The sequence below is a fragment of the Entelurus aequoreus genome, linkage group LG02, assembly GCF_033978785.1.
Source record: "Entelurus aequoreus isolate RoL-2023_Sb linkage group LG02, RoL_Eaeq_v1.1, whole genome shotgun sequence".
Taxonomy (NCBI): domain Eukaryota; kingdom Metazoa; phylum Chordata; class Actinopteri; order Syngnathiformes; family Syngnathidae; genus Entelurus; species Entelurus aequoreus.
This window is the reverse complement of record NC_084732.1, coordinates 13,401,215-13,417,235: the sequence shown is the minus strand read 5'-3', so window position 1 is coordinate 13,417,235 and position 16,021 is coordinate 13,401,215. Positions and strand designations below refer to the sequence as shown.

The 16,021-nt window shown below is 41.9% G+C and overlaps 2 protein-coding genes across 4 annotated transcripts; one reads left to right on the top strand and one right to left on the bottom strand.

Annotated features, from left to right (window-relative positions):
• Positions 1-1,649: 1,649 nt before the first annotated feature.
• Positions 1,650-7,181, bottom strand: LOC133662457 (gastrula zinc finger protein XlCGF17.1-like). 3 transcript variants are annotated; one of them, XM_062066472.1, is made up of 3 exons: positions 7,082-7,181; positions 6,577-6,646; positions 1,650-2,734 (listed from the first exon to the last, which is right to left on the bottom strand). In XM_062066472.1, the coding sequence occupies exons 2-3, from the start codon at positions 6,593-6,595 to the stop codon at positions 1,752-1,754; spliced, it is 1,002 nt and encodes a 333-aa protein (XP_061922456.1). In that variant the 5' UTR covers positions 6,596-6,646; positions 7,082-7,181; the 3' UTR covers positions 1,650-1,751. The 3 variants fall into 3 exon arrangements, with proteins under 3 accessions (XP_061922456.1, XP_061922473.1, XP_061922465.1); XM_062066489.1 differs by lacking the exon at positions 7,082-7,181 and adding an exon at positions 6,755-6,937; XM_062066481.1 differs by lacking the exon at positions 7,082-7,181 and having other exon boundaries at positions 6,577-6,937.
• Positions 7,182-8,744: 1,563 nt separating this feature from the next.
• On the top strand, positions 8,745-13,802 carry LOC133630635 (zinc finger protein OZF-like). The gene is made up of 2 exons (XM_062022239.1): positions 8,745-9,222; positions 12,538-13,802. The coding sequence occupies exons 1-2, from the start codon at positions 9,009-9,011 to the stop codon at positions 13,629-13,631; spliced, it is 1,308 nt and encodes a 435-aa protein (XP_061878223.1). The 5' UTR covers positions 8,745-9,008; the 3' UTR covers positions 13,632-13,802.
• The last annotated feature ends 2,219 nt before the right edge of the window (positions 13,803-16,021 follow it).

Sequence of the window (16,021 nt, the reverse complement as noted above, 5' to 3'; positions counted from 1 at the left end):
AACACTGGAGTGATAGTTGCTGGAAATGGGCCTCTATACACCTATGTAGAGGCCATTCTAAAACCTTAATTCTAGCCTGATTTAGCCATTCCTTTACCACTTTTGACATGTGTTTTGGGTCATTGTCCTGTTGGAACACCCAATTGTGCCCAAGACTCAACCTCTAGGCTGAGGATTTTAGGTTGTCCTGAAGAATTTGGAGGTAATCCTCCTTTTTCATTGTCCCATTTACTCTCTGTAAATCACCAGTTCCATTGGCAGCAAAACAGCATAATACTACCACCACCATGCTTGACAGTAGGTTGGTGTTCCTGGGATTAAAGGCCTCACCTTTTCTCCTCCAAACATATTGCTGGGTATTGTGGCCAAACAGCTAAATTTTTGTTTCATCTGACATCACATGGACAAAGATCAGACCTTCTGAAGGAAAGTTCTGTTTATTTTGTTAGTTTTTCAAAATTCCATAATTGTCCCCTCAGAATGGAGTAAATCCATTTTTGTTACCTCTACTTGATACAAAAAGGAAACTGTTACTGACTACAATAACTTATTTTCTTGATTTCTTTTAGTGTTTCTTGTAGCCAAAATGTTGCAATTTGAAAAGACATGATTGTTTTGTGTCATGTCTGTTATCCGCTTTATTTCTACAAAATTACTTGAATGGACATTTTCCAAGTCTGGTGATTCCATAGTATTTTGCAGAGGTTGTAGTATGCCATAGTCCTGACCAGAACCAGGAAATACAACCATATCGGTCCAGTGCTAAGTGTCACTATGATGGCTTTCTGTTGCCGAGAAAATAAGACTTTAAAACAGTTCTGACAAGTCTTTTCATGGTCTAGCGCCAAAGTACATCTCTGACATGTTGAACCATTCTGGGCTCGGAGAACTTCAGGGAGTGGTCTAAGCTGGTGCCCAGAGTCAGAGTCTGCGTTTCAGTTGTATTCTCCTAAAATCTGGAACAGTCTTGCCGAAGATGTGAGACCAGGCCTCAACGTTGGCAAAGTTCAAATCCAGAACAAAAACACGTCCTTTTAGATGTACACTTAGCTCAGTGGCCTTGTGGTTCGAGTCTCCGCCCTTAGACTGTGGAGGTTTTGAGTTCAAACCCTGGCCGAGTCCTTTGAGACACTCGTGATTTAGGGCTATATAAATAAACATTGATTGATTGATACCAAAGACTACAAAAAATGGGACCCATTACCTCCCTGCTTGGCACTCAACATCAAGGGTTGGAATTGGGGGTTAAATCACCAAATGACTCCCTGAGCGTGGCACACGCTGCTGCTCACTGCTCCCTTCCCCTCCCAGGAGGTGAACATGGGGATGGTTTAAATGCAGAGGGCACATTTCACCACACCTAGTGTGTGTGTGTGTGTGTGTGTGTGTGTGTGTGTGTGTGTGTGTGTGTGTGTGTGTGTGTGTGTGTGTGTGTGTGTGTGTGTGTGTGACAATCATTGAGACTTTATCTTTAACTTGACAACTTTGTTGATGTTTTTTTTTTTTTTTTGATTGTATTTATATTTATTATTTGCCTTCTTTTAATTGTATGCATCTAAAAAGCACTTTGAATGGCCTCGCGTATAAATTGAGCTGGAAAAATAAACATGCCTTGCCTTGTAATGAGTACAAATTTTACAAATTGTAGATGGATTTTTAACAACTGTTTAATGCCATACTGCTCAAAATCATATTTAAATACAAACAATTCTATTCATTTTTACATTAGCAATTAACAAGCAGAATCAGTTCTACTCACTGTGCGTTCTCATGTGTCTCAACATTGATGAATAGAAACTAAAAGTCGTGTTGCAGACTGAGCAGGAAAAAGGCTTTTCTCCGGTGTGCGTTATAGTGTGTTCTTTTAAATTCACCTTTCGGGTGAAACCTTTGCCGCAAACCGAGCACACAAATGGTTTTTCCCCGGTGTGCGTTCTCATGTGCCTGAGCCACGATGAATGAACACTAAAACTCATGTCGCAGACTGAGCAGGTAAAAGGTTTCTCACCCATGTGCGTTCTCATGTGGTTAACCAACGTCGACTGGAATCGAAAACTGGAGTCGCAGACGGAACACGCGAAGGGCTTTTCTCCCGTGTGTGTTCTCGTGTGCGTCGTCAAATTCATCTTTCTGGAGAACCCTTTGCCACAGACCGAGCAGGTGAACGCCTTTTCGCCGGTGTGTGTGATCATGTGCCTCATCATCGTCGATTGAAAACTGAACATCATGTCGCAGACTGAGCAAGAAAAGGTTTTTTGTCCGGTGTGTGTTTTGGCGTGTTCTATTAGGCGTTCCCTTCCAGAGAATGTTTCCCCACAAGCTGAGCAGCCGAACGTTTTTTTACCTGCGTGGATCGTCGTGTGTCTCTTTAAAGTCATCTTCCTGTCAAAAGTGTTGTCACATTGAGAGGATTTAAAGTCCGTGTCCACTTTAGAGTCCTCATCATCAGTGTCGGCCGAGTGTGACGTTGCGTCATCGCCGTCCCACAGCGGCGCTAAGGGGCTGTCTGCTTCTGGACTTCTCTTCGCCTCGCTTTGACTGTCGTCGAGCTGGGACCACTGAGCTTCCCCGTCGTCATCTTCAGTCTTCACGATCACACAAATCACGGGAAGCTTTCTGTTGTCGCCCTCATCCTGAGTCCACGCTTGCTCCTCTTCTTCCTCTTTGATGCGAGGGGACTGTGGTTCCTCTCGCTCCACCCTGGAACTCCACTGAAGCTGCTGTGAAGGAAAATCTGCAGGAGACAAGAACACAGACCGTAATTCCAGACAATAAACTGCTACTTTTTTCCTACACTTTGAGCCCTGCGGGTAATAAAACGGTGCGGCTAATTTATGGATTTTTCTTTGCTGCGACCATAATAAAAATATTTTTAAAAAACCCTCAAGCAAATACAATCACAATCCATCCATCCATCCATCCATTTTATACCGCTTGTCCCTTTTGGGGTCACGGGGGGTGCTGGAGCCTATCTCAGCTGCATTCGGGCGGAAGGCGGGGTACATACTTTAATAATCCCTGAGGGGAAATTAAGATTTTCAGCACAATCCCATTCAAGATCAGACAAACATTAGAAGGCGACATGGCAAAGGGGCGGCATGGCGTAGTGGGTAGAGCGGCCGTGCCAGAAACCTGAGGGTTGCAGGTACGCTCCCCGCCTCTTGACATCCAAATCGCTGCCCAAGGACACTTCACCCTTGCCCCCGGTGCCGCTCACACTGGTGAATGAATGATGAATTAATGATAGGTGGTGGTCGGAGGGGCCGGAGGCGCAAACTGGCAGCCTCGCTTCCGTCAGTCTACCCCAGGGCAGATGTGGATACAAATGTAGCTTACCACCACCAGGTGTGAATGAATGATGGGTTCTCACTTCTCTGTGAGTGCTTTGAGTATCTAATAATAGAAAAGCGCTAAATAAAATCTAATCCATTATTATTATTAAACATTACAGGGAGACAGAACAGGATCGCTGACGGGTCTGCCAACTTCCGGCGCCCCTTACAAAAAAGGTGAGAAACAGGTAAACGCTGGGGAGCGAAAGGTTAAAAAAAAAAAAAATTCAGTCTAAGCCTGGGTCCCTGGAGAGGGGGTCCCGACTGAGGCCAAGGAAAGAAAAAAAACTCATAGCCATAGCACACATAAACATGGGTGTAAGAGGGAAACATCAAAGAACACAAAGGACATTAAATACATTAAAAGGTGGGGGGGGGGGGGCGGGGTTTGTGGTAGCGGGGGGTGTATATTGTAGCGTCCCGGAAGAGTTAGGGCTGCAAGGCGTTCTGGGTATTTGTTCGGTTGTGTTTATGTTGTGTCACGGTGCGGATGTTCTCCCGAAATGTGTTTGTCATTCTTGTTTGGTGTGGTTTCACAGTGTGGCGCATATTTGTAACAGTGTTAAAGTTGTTTATACGGCCACCCTCAGTGTGACCTGTATGGCTGTTGACCAAGTATGCCTTGCATTCACTCATGTGTGTGTAAAAGCCGCATATATTATGTGACTAGGCCGGCACGCTGTTTGTATGGAGGAATAGCGGACGTGACGACAGGTTGTAGAGGACACCAAAGGCAGTGCCTTTAAGGCATGCCCCCAATATTGTTGTCCGGGTGGAAATTGGGAGAAACTCGGGAGAATGGCTGCCCGGGGAGATTTTCGGGAGGGGCACTGAAATTCGGGAGTCTCCCGGGAAAAATCGGGAGGGTTGGCAAGTATGGAGACAGGAGCAGACCCGACAAAGACAATGAGAAGGTGTTTTATTGTTTGTGCTATGGTGCCATCTTTTGGACGAGTTCGCTCACTGCAGGTACTGCAGTACATCCATCCATTTGAAGTGAATTCTTCATTCATCACTCCAAGCAACGTTTGGACGTTTTACAGTACAACTAAACTGTTCATACCTACTAAAGCGGCCCATGTAGAATGTCTATCCTTTAAAGGCTTAGTTGGCCACATGCGTGGACAGCACCTTTTAGCTCTTATTTCCAAAATTGTGTACACTATTGAATTGGGGTCTTATGGCCCTTATGTGGACACTTATACTGCCATATGGTGGTGTCAGAAGAGTATAACATACAATGGAATTTGGGAAAAAAAAGTGTAAAAATAAGAATTAGCATGTCACTAAACATGAAGTACACATTTGTTACTTATGGACTAAGTACATCATATCAAAAGATGATTCTTAGTTTTTATTCTAATTAGGGTCCAATAAGCCCAAATAGCAAAGAGAAATAAAAAAAAAGCATGCAAACAAACAGCTTGGGCCTTAAGAGGTTATAGAAGTTATTTCATACTAATTTGTGGGTGCTATCATATCAACTAATATGCAAACACATTTTTCAAGTGTCTGTGTTATTATTATTAACTTACAGTGGCACTCTTTTTGTTTGGTTTCAGTTTCACAAATTCCGCAGTAAATTCCCCAAAACGTCACCGTGGAGTTATTTAGTCTGTTTAGCCGATTGGAGAGCTAGTTTCTGCAGCTAGTGGCTCCACGACGATGACAGGATGCCACCCGAGCGCCTCCCTAGGGAGGTGTTTAGGGCACGTCCGACCGGTAGGAGGCCACGGGGAAGACCCAGGACCATACTTGCCAACCATCCCGATTTTCCCGGGAGACTCACGAATTTCAGTGCCCCTCCCGAAAATCTCCCGGGGCAGCCATTCTCCCGAATTTCTCCCGATTTCCACCCAAACAACAATATTGGGGGCGTGCCTTACTGCATTTAGCGTCCTCTCTCACCTGAAACCTTCACCCCTTAACAGCCGCATGCTGTCCAGACGTCCGATTTCCACCATATAAACAGCGTGCCGGCCCAGTCACATAATAAAGTAGCGTTGGACGGGTTTAACAATGGTCTTTACTCGAAGATGTCAAGAAATGCTGACACTTTGTATGATCTTTCAACTGGTTTAATGATAACATTAATTTCAAGCACACACACACACACACACACAAGTGAATGCATGCATACCTGGTCAACAGCCCTACATGTCACACTGAAGGTGTCCGTATAAACAACTTTAACACTGTTACAAATATGCGCCACACTGTCAACCCACACCAAACAAGAATGATAACCACATTTCGGGAGAACATCCGCACCGTAACACAACATAAACACAACAGAACAAATACCCAGAATCCCTTGCAGCGCTAACTCTTCCGGGACGATAACATCTACAGCTTTTGGAGCTCAGTGCACAACTGCACACACAACAACAAGGAGACGAAGCAAATGAACGAAGAAGAGACATGGCGACAACGAGTAAGAAGAAGAAATACGCTTGCAAGTTCCAAAATGAATTGATTTACGTGGACCCCGACTTAAACAAGTTGAAAAACGTATTCGGGTGTAACCATTTAGTGGTCAATTGTACGGAATATCTACTAATAAAAGTTTAAATCAATCAATCAATGATTGGTAAAAAGAATTTCATTTCATCCAGGACAGCTCGAAGGGGAAGGGGTATGCTGCCTGCACCTCAACCCCTGGGAACGCCTTGGGATCCCCCGGGAAGAGTTTGATTGATTGAAACTTTTATTAGTAGATTGCACAGTGAAGTACATATTCCGTACAATTGACCACTAAATGGGAACACCCGAATAAGTTTTTCAACTTATTTAAGTCGGGGTCCACTTATAAATAATTGATAAATGGGTTATACTTGTATAGCGCTTTTCTACCTTCAAGGTACTCAAAGCGCTTTGACAGTATTTCCACATTCACCCATTCACACACACATTCACACACTGATGGCGGGAGCTGCCATGCAAGGCGCTAACCAGCACCCATCAGGATCAAGGGTGAAGTGTCTTGCCCAAGGACACAACGGATGTGACTAGGATGGTAGAAGGTGGGGATTGAACCCCAGTATCCAGCAACACTCCGATTGCTGGCACGGCCACTCTACCAACTTCGCCACGCTGCCCCTCACTTAAATAAAGAGCTGGCACGAAGTGGCCGCGGAGAGGAGAGTCTGGGCTTCCCTGCTTAGGCTGCTGCCCCCGCGTCCCCACCTCGGATAAGCGGAAGAAGATGGATGGATAGACGTTTAAGAATAAAAGGAGAACAAACCTGCTCTGTGTGACTCCATTTGATGCTCGTTCTCCTCTTTTGCTCTTCCTCCTCGTACTCCGCTATCGTTCTTTCAAACAATACAAATATATCGTCAACGGCAGCAATTAATGGCTGAGTGGACACATTTTCCCACAATAACAACAAATACTTCCTCGTCTCTTTGTTGGCAGCTTACACGCTAAGGTAGCTTGACAGACGAGTTTATCCGTCGATAAAGGCGCTTCGATATGTTTGAAACAACATGACAGACATAAGAACAAATGTTTATCGGTGAAACAAGAAACTCCCACAAATGATGAGGATCAAGACACTTTACAATAACTCCATCTTGGCTTTAACAGCCTTCCAGGTGGCTACCGGAAATAGTACGGCAACTCCACTGGGACAAAATAATTCGTGCGATAAACTTTGCAATGCAGAGTGAAACGTCAGTTTACCTCCTCGACATACAACATTCCACTTTAGTTATGAACACTACACAATAAAACACATACATACACACCCAATATGCTTTTATTTGCAACAAACTGACGACTGGCTGCCCTCAACTTGCTTCAGCCCCTCACCCGTCCGCCATTGCTAAAGTTGCCAGACGACAATTTCACTCGCTGTATGATAGATAATAATAATTATAAAAAAAATTATATTACATAATACTTTGATTAATTCAGTACATGGCTGCTAGCAAACACACGCAGGAACCGGTTACATCCTGTCCTGCGATTATAAATTGTGCATTGTCGCACATGCCTCATTACAGCCAGGTGGAGGCGCTGTTTTTATCACATTGTCATTCTTATTTTAACAATATAGAATACACTCTACACTCCATGTGGTTTTTTTTTAATTATTTATGACCGTAGCAGATTTTTATGAGGAACGTCAAAACTGGAATGTAAAATACTGTGTTATTTAAATGCACGTATTTTAAGATTCTAGTAAGGAAGAGTGTCATTTCACATCTGGCAACGTTGTATCTGTCGGCCATGCCGTGGAGCGCCGATATTTAGACGATTATTTTGTACTATTTTTGCTTTGTCGAACAGATAACAACTTTGTAATTGTATGTAAATAGACACCGTTTCTAGAAAACATTTGTGATGTGTGTAGTTTCTTTTAGGAGGCAACGATCCACCCACTAGCTCCAAATCTATGACGTCACTGAAACTAAAGGACCTAAGGGTCATTCTTTTTCTTTTTTTCATTTATTTATTTATTTCAGGCAATGACATAAAAAAAAATAATAAAAAAAAGTACAAAGTTGACAACCCATAATAATATAAATTAATATAGTGCAAAAGGTAATGTATAGTATGTAATGCATGATTGTCCAGTTTTGCCTGAAAGGGAGCGTGAAGAAGATAACTTTTTGAATCCCACCCCCAGTTCTCCATTCAGTGATTATTCACATGAGTTTCACTGTTACTTTGTTCAAGGATTATAATACAATATGAAATAAATAAATAAATGAAAAGGACCAAGGGTCCTCGTCGAAGTGCAGAGTTACTAATTGTTAAGGCTGAGACTCAAGGGTGTGGAGATGTCCCCATTCACCATAGAAGAGATCACATTTGGTATTTTTATAAACGATGTAACATGAAAATGTTTGTCAACATTATTATGCTCCAAGCAAAAATGTTTCTACATAAATGTCGATTTATGAAAGTAAGGCCTACATTTTCTAATTGGCTTAATTGTTTACAATTATCAGGAAAATATTGGAGAATGATTAAGAGTACAAAAGCCCTTATATTGATATATTTAAAAGAAAAAATAATAATAATTAAAGTGATTTCGGTAGTCCTTTTTGTCTTTCCCCCCCCCATTTTTTGTTATTTATTATTTATTAATATTTAATAATCTATCTGTATTTGCTTTTGTTTTCTTTCCTTGTTTTTGAAAGTGCCTTGACTGTTGAGTGAATTATAAATGTATGTTTGTTGTTCAATAAAAAAATAAAATAAAATAAAAAATAAAATAAAATAAAAATAATAATGTTGTTGTTAAATGCATCTTACTTGGTTCGTTACGTTTTTATACAAAATGTGGTTAATATTATTATATATATTCTTAGGATAATTCCGTATCTGGCTCCTGAAGCTAGTTTAGCATGTTAGCTGCTAACAAAGAGACTGCGAAGTTTGTCCACTTGGGTTTGCCGTACTACTACTTCCGGTAGAAATCATACGCTACTATGGCAGCATTGGCAATAATTTAAGTTCGCGAAACTGTGTGACTTTACTATTTACTTCGCCGTCTTAACACGCTTCATGCTTTGTTCACGGTGTTCATTACCATTACAATAATTTATTCGATACAAGCATATGCCGTGAAATGAAAGAAACTTCATTGTTTTGTGTTTTGCCCTGGTTTCTCAAGATAGCTTAGCGTGTTAGCTGCTAACAAAGAGAGGCGGAAGTTAGCATCACATGCTAATTGTTGTTGTGAAAATGTGTAAAGTTCAAATGCTGCGAGCGTTGGTGAACGAGCGGCTGACTGCTGCCGTGGAAGAAATATTTGTAGTGTTGGAAAGAACGATAGTGGAGTACGAGGAGGAACTTTGTCGGACGAAAGAGGAGAACGAGCGGCAACGACAACTACTGGACGCTGTTGTCAAGCCTCAAACGGAGTCACGCACAGCAGGTTGGTTCTCTTCTTATTCTAATAACAACCAACCAAAGTTTATTAATATAGTCCTAAATCACAAGTGTATCAAAGGGCTGCACAAGCCACAACAGCATCCTCGGCTCAGATCCCACATCAGGACAAGGAAAAACTCAACCCAATTGGCTACAATGAGAAATCTTGGAGGGGACCGCGGCGACCGTTTTTTTTTGATTGATTGAAACTTTTATTAGTAGATTGCACAGTGCAGTACATATTCCGTACAATTGACCACTAAATGGTAACACTCGAATAAGTTTTTCAACTTGTTTAAGTCAGGGTCCACGTTAATCCAGTAATGGTACATATATATACTATCATCATAATACAGTCATCACACAAGTTAATTATCAGAATATATACATTGAATTATTTACATTATTTACAATCCTGTGGGTGGGATTTGGAGGGGGTTGGGATGTAGGTTGGGTTGCTATCAGCATACTTCAGTCATCAACAATTATATCATCTGAGAAATGGACATTGTAAGAGTGTAGGTCTGACTTGGTAGGATATGTACAGCGAGCGGTGACCATAGTGAGCTCAGAAAGCATAAGAACGGGACGGCGTGGCGAAGTTGGTAGAGTAGCCGTGCCAGCAATCGCAGGGTTGCTGGTTACTGGGGTTCAATCCCCACCTTCTACCATTCTAGTCACGTCCGTTGTGTCCTTGGGCAAGACACTTCACCCTTGCTCCTGATGGCTGCTGGTTAGCGCCTTGCATGGCAGCTCCCGCCATCAGTGTGTGGATGTGTGTGTGAACGGATGAATGTGGGAAAAAAAAAAAAAAAAGAAAGCATAAGAACAAGTAAATACATTTGATTATTTACATTTGATTATTTACAATCCAGGGAGATGGGATGTGGAGGGGGGAGGGCGTTAGGCTAGGGTTGTAGCTGCCTGGAGGTGTTCTTTTAGTGAGGTTTTGAAGGAGGGTAGAGATGCACTTTCTTTTACACCTGTTGGGAGTGCATTCCATATTGATGTGGCATAGAAGGTGAATGAGTTAAGACCTTTGTTAGATCGGAATCTGGGTTTAACTGGGTTTGTGGAGCTCCCCATTGTGTTGTGGTTATGGCGGTCATTTACGTTCAGGAAGTAGTTTGACATGTACTTCGGTATCAGGGAGGTGTAGCAGCTTTTATAGACTAGGCTCAGTGCAAGTTGTTTTACTCTGTCCTCCACCCTGAGCCAGCCCACTTTGGAGAAGTGGGTAGGAGTGAGGTGGGATCTGGGTTGGAGGTCTAGAATTAACCTGACTAGCTTGTTCTGGGATGTTTGGAGGTGCTGGGGTACCAGGAGGTGCATGCATAGTCGAAAAAGGGTTGAACGAGAGTTCCCACTAGAATCTTCATGGTGCTTTTGTTGACCAGAGAGGAGATTCTGTAGAGAATGGTGCAATGGACGTCGAGTGGATCTAGTTAATAGTGTGAGAGTCCAGTCCATAGTGGGGCCAGCCGGAGATCATCTTGAGTGGAGACAAGTCAGCAGCACAGATGAGTGGTCCACCCCGGGTCCCGACTTTGAACAGCTAGCGCATCATCTGTGGTCCACGAAGGAGAGGGGGGCAGAGCAGAAAAGAGACGGCAGATCAACTGGTCTAAAAGTGGGGTCTATTTAAAGGCTAGAGTATACAAATGAATTTTAAGATGGGACCTAAATGCTTCTACTGAGGTAGCATCTCTAACTGTTACCGGGATTAATATGTTATGTTATGTTTAATAACTGTTATACGTAATCATTATTCATAACATACTTGGCTAATAAATCTGATTCTGAAATAGTTTTTCAAGGAAAATATGATATATCAATCAATGTTTATCAATCAATGTTTATTTACATAGCCCTAAATCACAAGTGTCTCAAAGGGATGCACAAGCCACAACGACATCCTCGGTTCAGAGCCCACATAAGGGCAAGGAAAAACTCACAACCCAGTGGGATGTCAATGAGAATGACTATGAGAAACCTTGGAGAGGACCGCAGATGTGGGTGACACCCCACCCCCCCCAGGGGAGACCAGATGCAATGGACGTCGAGTGGGTCTAGCATAATATTGTGAAAGTCCAGTCCATAGTGGATCTAACATAATAGTGAGAGTCCAGTCCATAGTGGATCTAACATAATAGTGAGAGTCCAGTCCATAGTGGATCTAACATAATAGTGAGAGTCCAGTCCATAGTGGATCTAACATAATAGTGAGAGTCCAGTCCACAGTGGATCTAACATAATAGTGAGAGTCCAGTCCATAGTGGGGCCAGCAGGAAACCATCCCGAGCGGAGACTGGTCACCAGCGCAGAGATGTCCCCAGCCGATGCACAGGCGCGCGGTCCACCCCGGGTCCCGACTCTAGGCAGCCAGCACTTCATCCATGGCCACCGGACATGTGCCCCCCTTCCACAAGGGAGAGGGGGGCAGAGCAGAAAAGAAAAGAAACGGCAGATCAACTGGTCTAAAAAGGGGGCCTATTTAAAGGCTAGAGTATACAAATGAGTTTTAAGATGGGACTTAAATGCTTCTACTGAGGTAGCATCTCTAACTTTTACCGGGAGGGCATTCCATAGTACTGGAGCCCCAATTGAAAATGCTCTATAGCCCGCAGACTTTTTTTGGGCTCTGGGAATCACTAATAAGCCGGAGTTCTTTGAACTCAGATTTCTTGCCAGGACATATGGTACAATACAATCGGCAAGATAGGCAGGAGCTAGACCGTGTAGTATTTTATACGTAAGTAGTAAAACCTTAAAGTCGCATCTTAAGTGCACAGGAAGCCAGTGCAGGTGAGCCAGTATAGGTATATAAATATGTATATATGTATATAAAGGTATATACAGTATAGGCGTAATATCATCAAACTTTCTTGTTCTTGTCAAAAGTCTAGCAGCCGCATTTTGTACCAACTGTAATCTTTTAATGCTAGACATAGGGAGACCCGAAAATAATACGTTACAGTAATCGAGACGAGACGTAACGAAAGCATGAATAATGATCTCAGCGTCGCTAGTGGACAAAATGGAACGGATTTTAGCGATATTACGGAGATGAAAGAAGGCCGTTTTGGTAACACTCTTGATGTGTGACTCAAACGAGAGAGTTGGGTCGAAGATAATACCCAGATTCTTTACCGAGTCGGTTTGTTTAATTGTTTGGTTGTCAAATGTTAAGGTGGTATTATTAAACATAATGCTGCAGGTTGTGTGTGTCCACCTGCAAGATAGTCCTATACCTGTGCCTGTTTGCAGCCACATTAATGTGTCCTAAGCATGTGCCTTTGTGTTCTTATTTGTCCTGCAGATGTCGGTGAAGAAGATATTTCCTCCAAGCAGCAAAGGTGCAGCTCCAGGATGGAGCAAGAGGAGCCACGGCCTTCTGGTTTTAAAGAGGAAGAGCAAATGTGGACTCAGGACCAGGCTGACATTAGCAAGTTCCCAGTGACTTGTGTGATTGTGAAGAGCGAAGGTGATGAGGCTGAAGCTCAGCTTGATCACAGTCAAAGCGAGGAGAGGAGAAGATCGGAAGCAGACGGCCTCTTAGCTCCGCTGTCGGATAGTGACGACACAGCGTCGCGCTCTCCTGACACGGATGATGAAGACTCTCTCGCTGACAAACATTTTAAATGCTCTCAATGTGACAAAATATTTGCCCACAGGAAGAATTTGCAAAGACACATGAGATGTCACACAGGGGAAAAGCTCATTTCCTGCTCATTTTGCAACGAAAGGTTCTCTCAGAGGGAACATTGGATAGCGCACACACAAAAACACGCCGGAGAAAAGCCATATTCATGTTCGGTCTGCAACATGACTTTTAGGTTTCAGTCCACATTCATCAACCACATGCGAACGCATACTGGTGAGAAACCGTTCAAATGCTCAGTCTGCAGCATGAGTTTTAGTGTCCATTCATCATTGCTGAGACACATGAGGTCGCACACCGGCGAGAAGCCTTTCGTCTGCTTATTTTGCGGGAAAAAATTCCCCCGAAAAATGAGTTTAAAAGAGCACACACGAATACATACGGGGGAAAAACCCTTCTCCTGCTCAGTCTGCAACGCAAGCTTCCGATTTCAGTCAAAACTGGTCAACCACATGCGAACGCACACCGGCGAGAGACCGTTCGGCTGCTCGGTATGCGAGAAAACGTTCACTCAAAAGGAACATTTAAGGATACACATGGTAACACACAGCGGAGAGAAAGCATTTTCTTGCTCTATTTGCGGCCAAAGATTCTCAGCAAAAAGCAGTTTAGTGACACACATGCGAACGCACACGGGTGAGAAACCATTCAGCTGCAATGTGTGCAATGAGATGTTCTCATATAAGTATCAGCTTTGCAAACACGTGTGTGTTGGTGAGAGCAGCGGAAATCAAGCACATTTTACTGAATAGATTTAACCTTTTTAGGCAGCCTGTGTCTTCTGTATGTTATAATTATGTATGTGTGCAACACTTTGTAACCAACTGAACACGAGATGTGATCTTCATTAAAATCTGTACAGATTGGTATAGTCTTTTACATTAGCTGCACTACCATGATGCTGGGTCATTGAATCAGTGACAATTAAGAATAAATATAACCACAACATGTTTTTAATATTTATTAATCATTAACTTGATAAAACAAATACCCAATTGACTGCTAGTTTTCTCAATATGTCTCATAACTTTTGATTAACAGCTAAATTTAGAGTTGTCCAAACTTTTTCCATCAAGGGTCGCATAACAAAAAGTCAGAGTATGCAGTGGCCAGTAAAAAAAATTAATAATTTTGTGTCACAATAAAAATTCTAAAAACAGACATTACATATGTTTAAAAAAAAAACAACAACTTTGTGGCAGCTTTGTATTATAGGTGACAAAGTACTATTATAAGATCATTCTGGGGTGTTCAAAGTGCGGCCGGGGGGGCATTTGTGGACAGCAACTTACGTTTTGTTGTCCCACAACATACTGTCAGAAAAAAACAACAATACAAATGTAAGAAAAAAGCCCAAAAAGAGGTAATTTATGGAGAAAAAGCTGAAATGTTGATACTAATAGCTAATAATAATAATACAAAGACACAAAGCAATAAGTTTTGATTTATAAAGTCTGAGGTATTGTTTTAAACATTTGTTTATTAGTTTTCAAACACATAACATTGACAGGAGTTGTCAAAAGTACATTAAATGCTGTTTTCCCCCCAACATGTAAAAAATATACTGATAATATGAATAAATAAGGTTAAAAAACACAGATATCAACATAAAACCACAGACAGCTGCATTCCTGAATGGCCTTAGCGAGATATAGCTACCAACAAGCACACAAAAGGCTCATCACCCACCCACCCATATTTCAATCAGGGTTAATTTGGAAATGAGTTTGTAAAGTCTGAAGCATTTAAAAATAATTCCATTTTCTACCGCTTGTCCCTTTCGGAGTTGCAAGGGGGCTGGAGTCTGTATTTGAAAATAAATATACCGAAATATCCCACACATACTTAGACTTTTTATTTTATTTTGTGTAAATGTTTCATATTTTTTTCCCTCATATTTGTTTGCTTTTTTTTCCTAAAACTTTTACCGTTTTGTTTTTCTTTCGACCACGTTGCGGCCGACAAAACTGGAGCTGCGGGCACTTTGGACGCCCCAGAACTAAACCAACTATCAAAATGGAGCCTTCATCCTAATAGACACGGTGGTCTGGGGTGCTCAACTGTTTGAAAAAAATAAATGTCACACCTCAAATAAACATATAAGATACATTTTGTGTATTTTAAGTTTTTTTGATTGATTGATTGAGACTTTTATTAGTAGGTTGCACAGTGAAGTACATATTCCGTACAATTGACAACCGGTTTTGTAGCAAGTGTTGGATTGTTCACCCATTAATAGGGAACGTGAGCTGGGATTAGACCAGACCTGGGCAATTTTTTTGATCTTTAAGATGGAAACTGTAGCTGCCATTATGATGTGCAGTGATAATTTCAAATTACCGTAAGTATTTCAATGGTTGGAATCTGCGCTTTTGCATGATATACTAGTTACTATTGTAATCTAAGTCACAGCAGCTCAGACGAGGCACCAAGCAGTGTGGGTGGGGAGCGTTTCCACAGAGTGTTTCCAGAGCGGCCAGCCTGAAATGCGGGTGTCAGGGACAGATGCAAAAGGAGATTTTTACAAGAAAGTTCTAAAGCTTAGTGATATATCAGATTGTAGGTGTTTTTTGTTTTATTTACCCTTAGCATTCATATTTCGCTGTTTGTTGCGTTTTGCTTGATTGTAAAATATGTCGATGGAGTGTTACGTTTATATGTTGTCAATATTCAGTGTTTTATTGTTCATAGTTAATATTGTAAATACTGTATTCTTTATTTTCATGTACATTCTGGATGTCTCATTCAGTAAAAAAATGTTTTAATTCCATTCCGTTTTTTCTGGCGGTCTCTTAAAGTGTTTTAGCATTCAATCAAACATTATTGTGAGGTTTTGTATTAGTGTTCCTGAAAATCAGATATACCGGCCCCCAGACACGTTTTTTTTTCAGAAATTTGGCCCCTCCGAGTCAAAATAATTGCCCAGGCCTGGATTAGACCGTCGTGAGACAGGTTAGTTCTATCCTACTGGTGATGTGTTGTTGCAATAGTAATTCAAAATTCTTTGTGAGCCTGACCAGCTCAGAAAAAACATGTTTTAGACTTTAAACAGAAAATATATCCACCCAACCGCATAAATTAAGTAGTTATGCAACAAACAAAACAGATGACTTTGTTAAATGGAAATTAAAGTTTTTAGTTT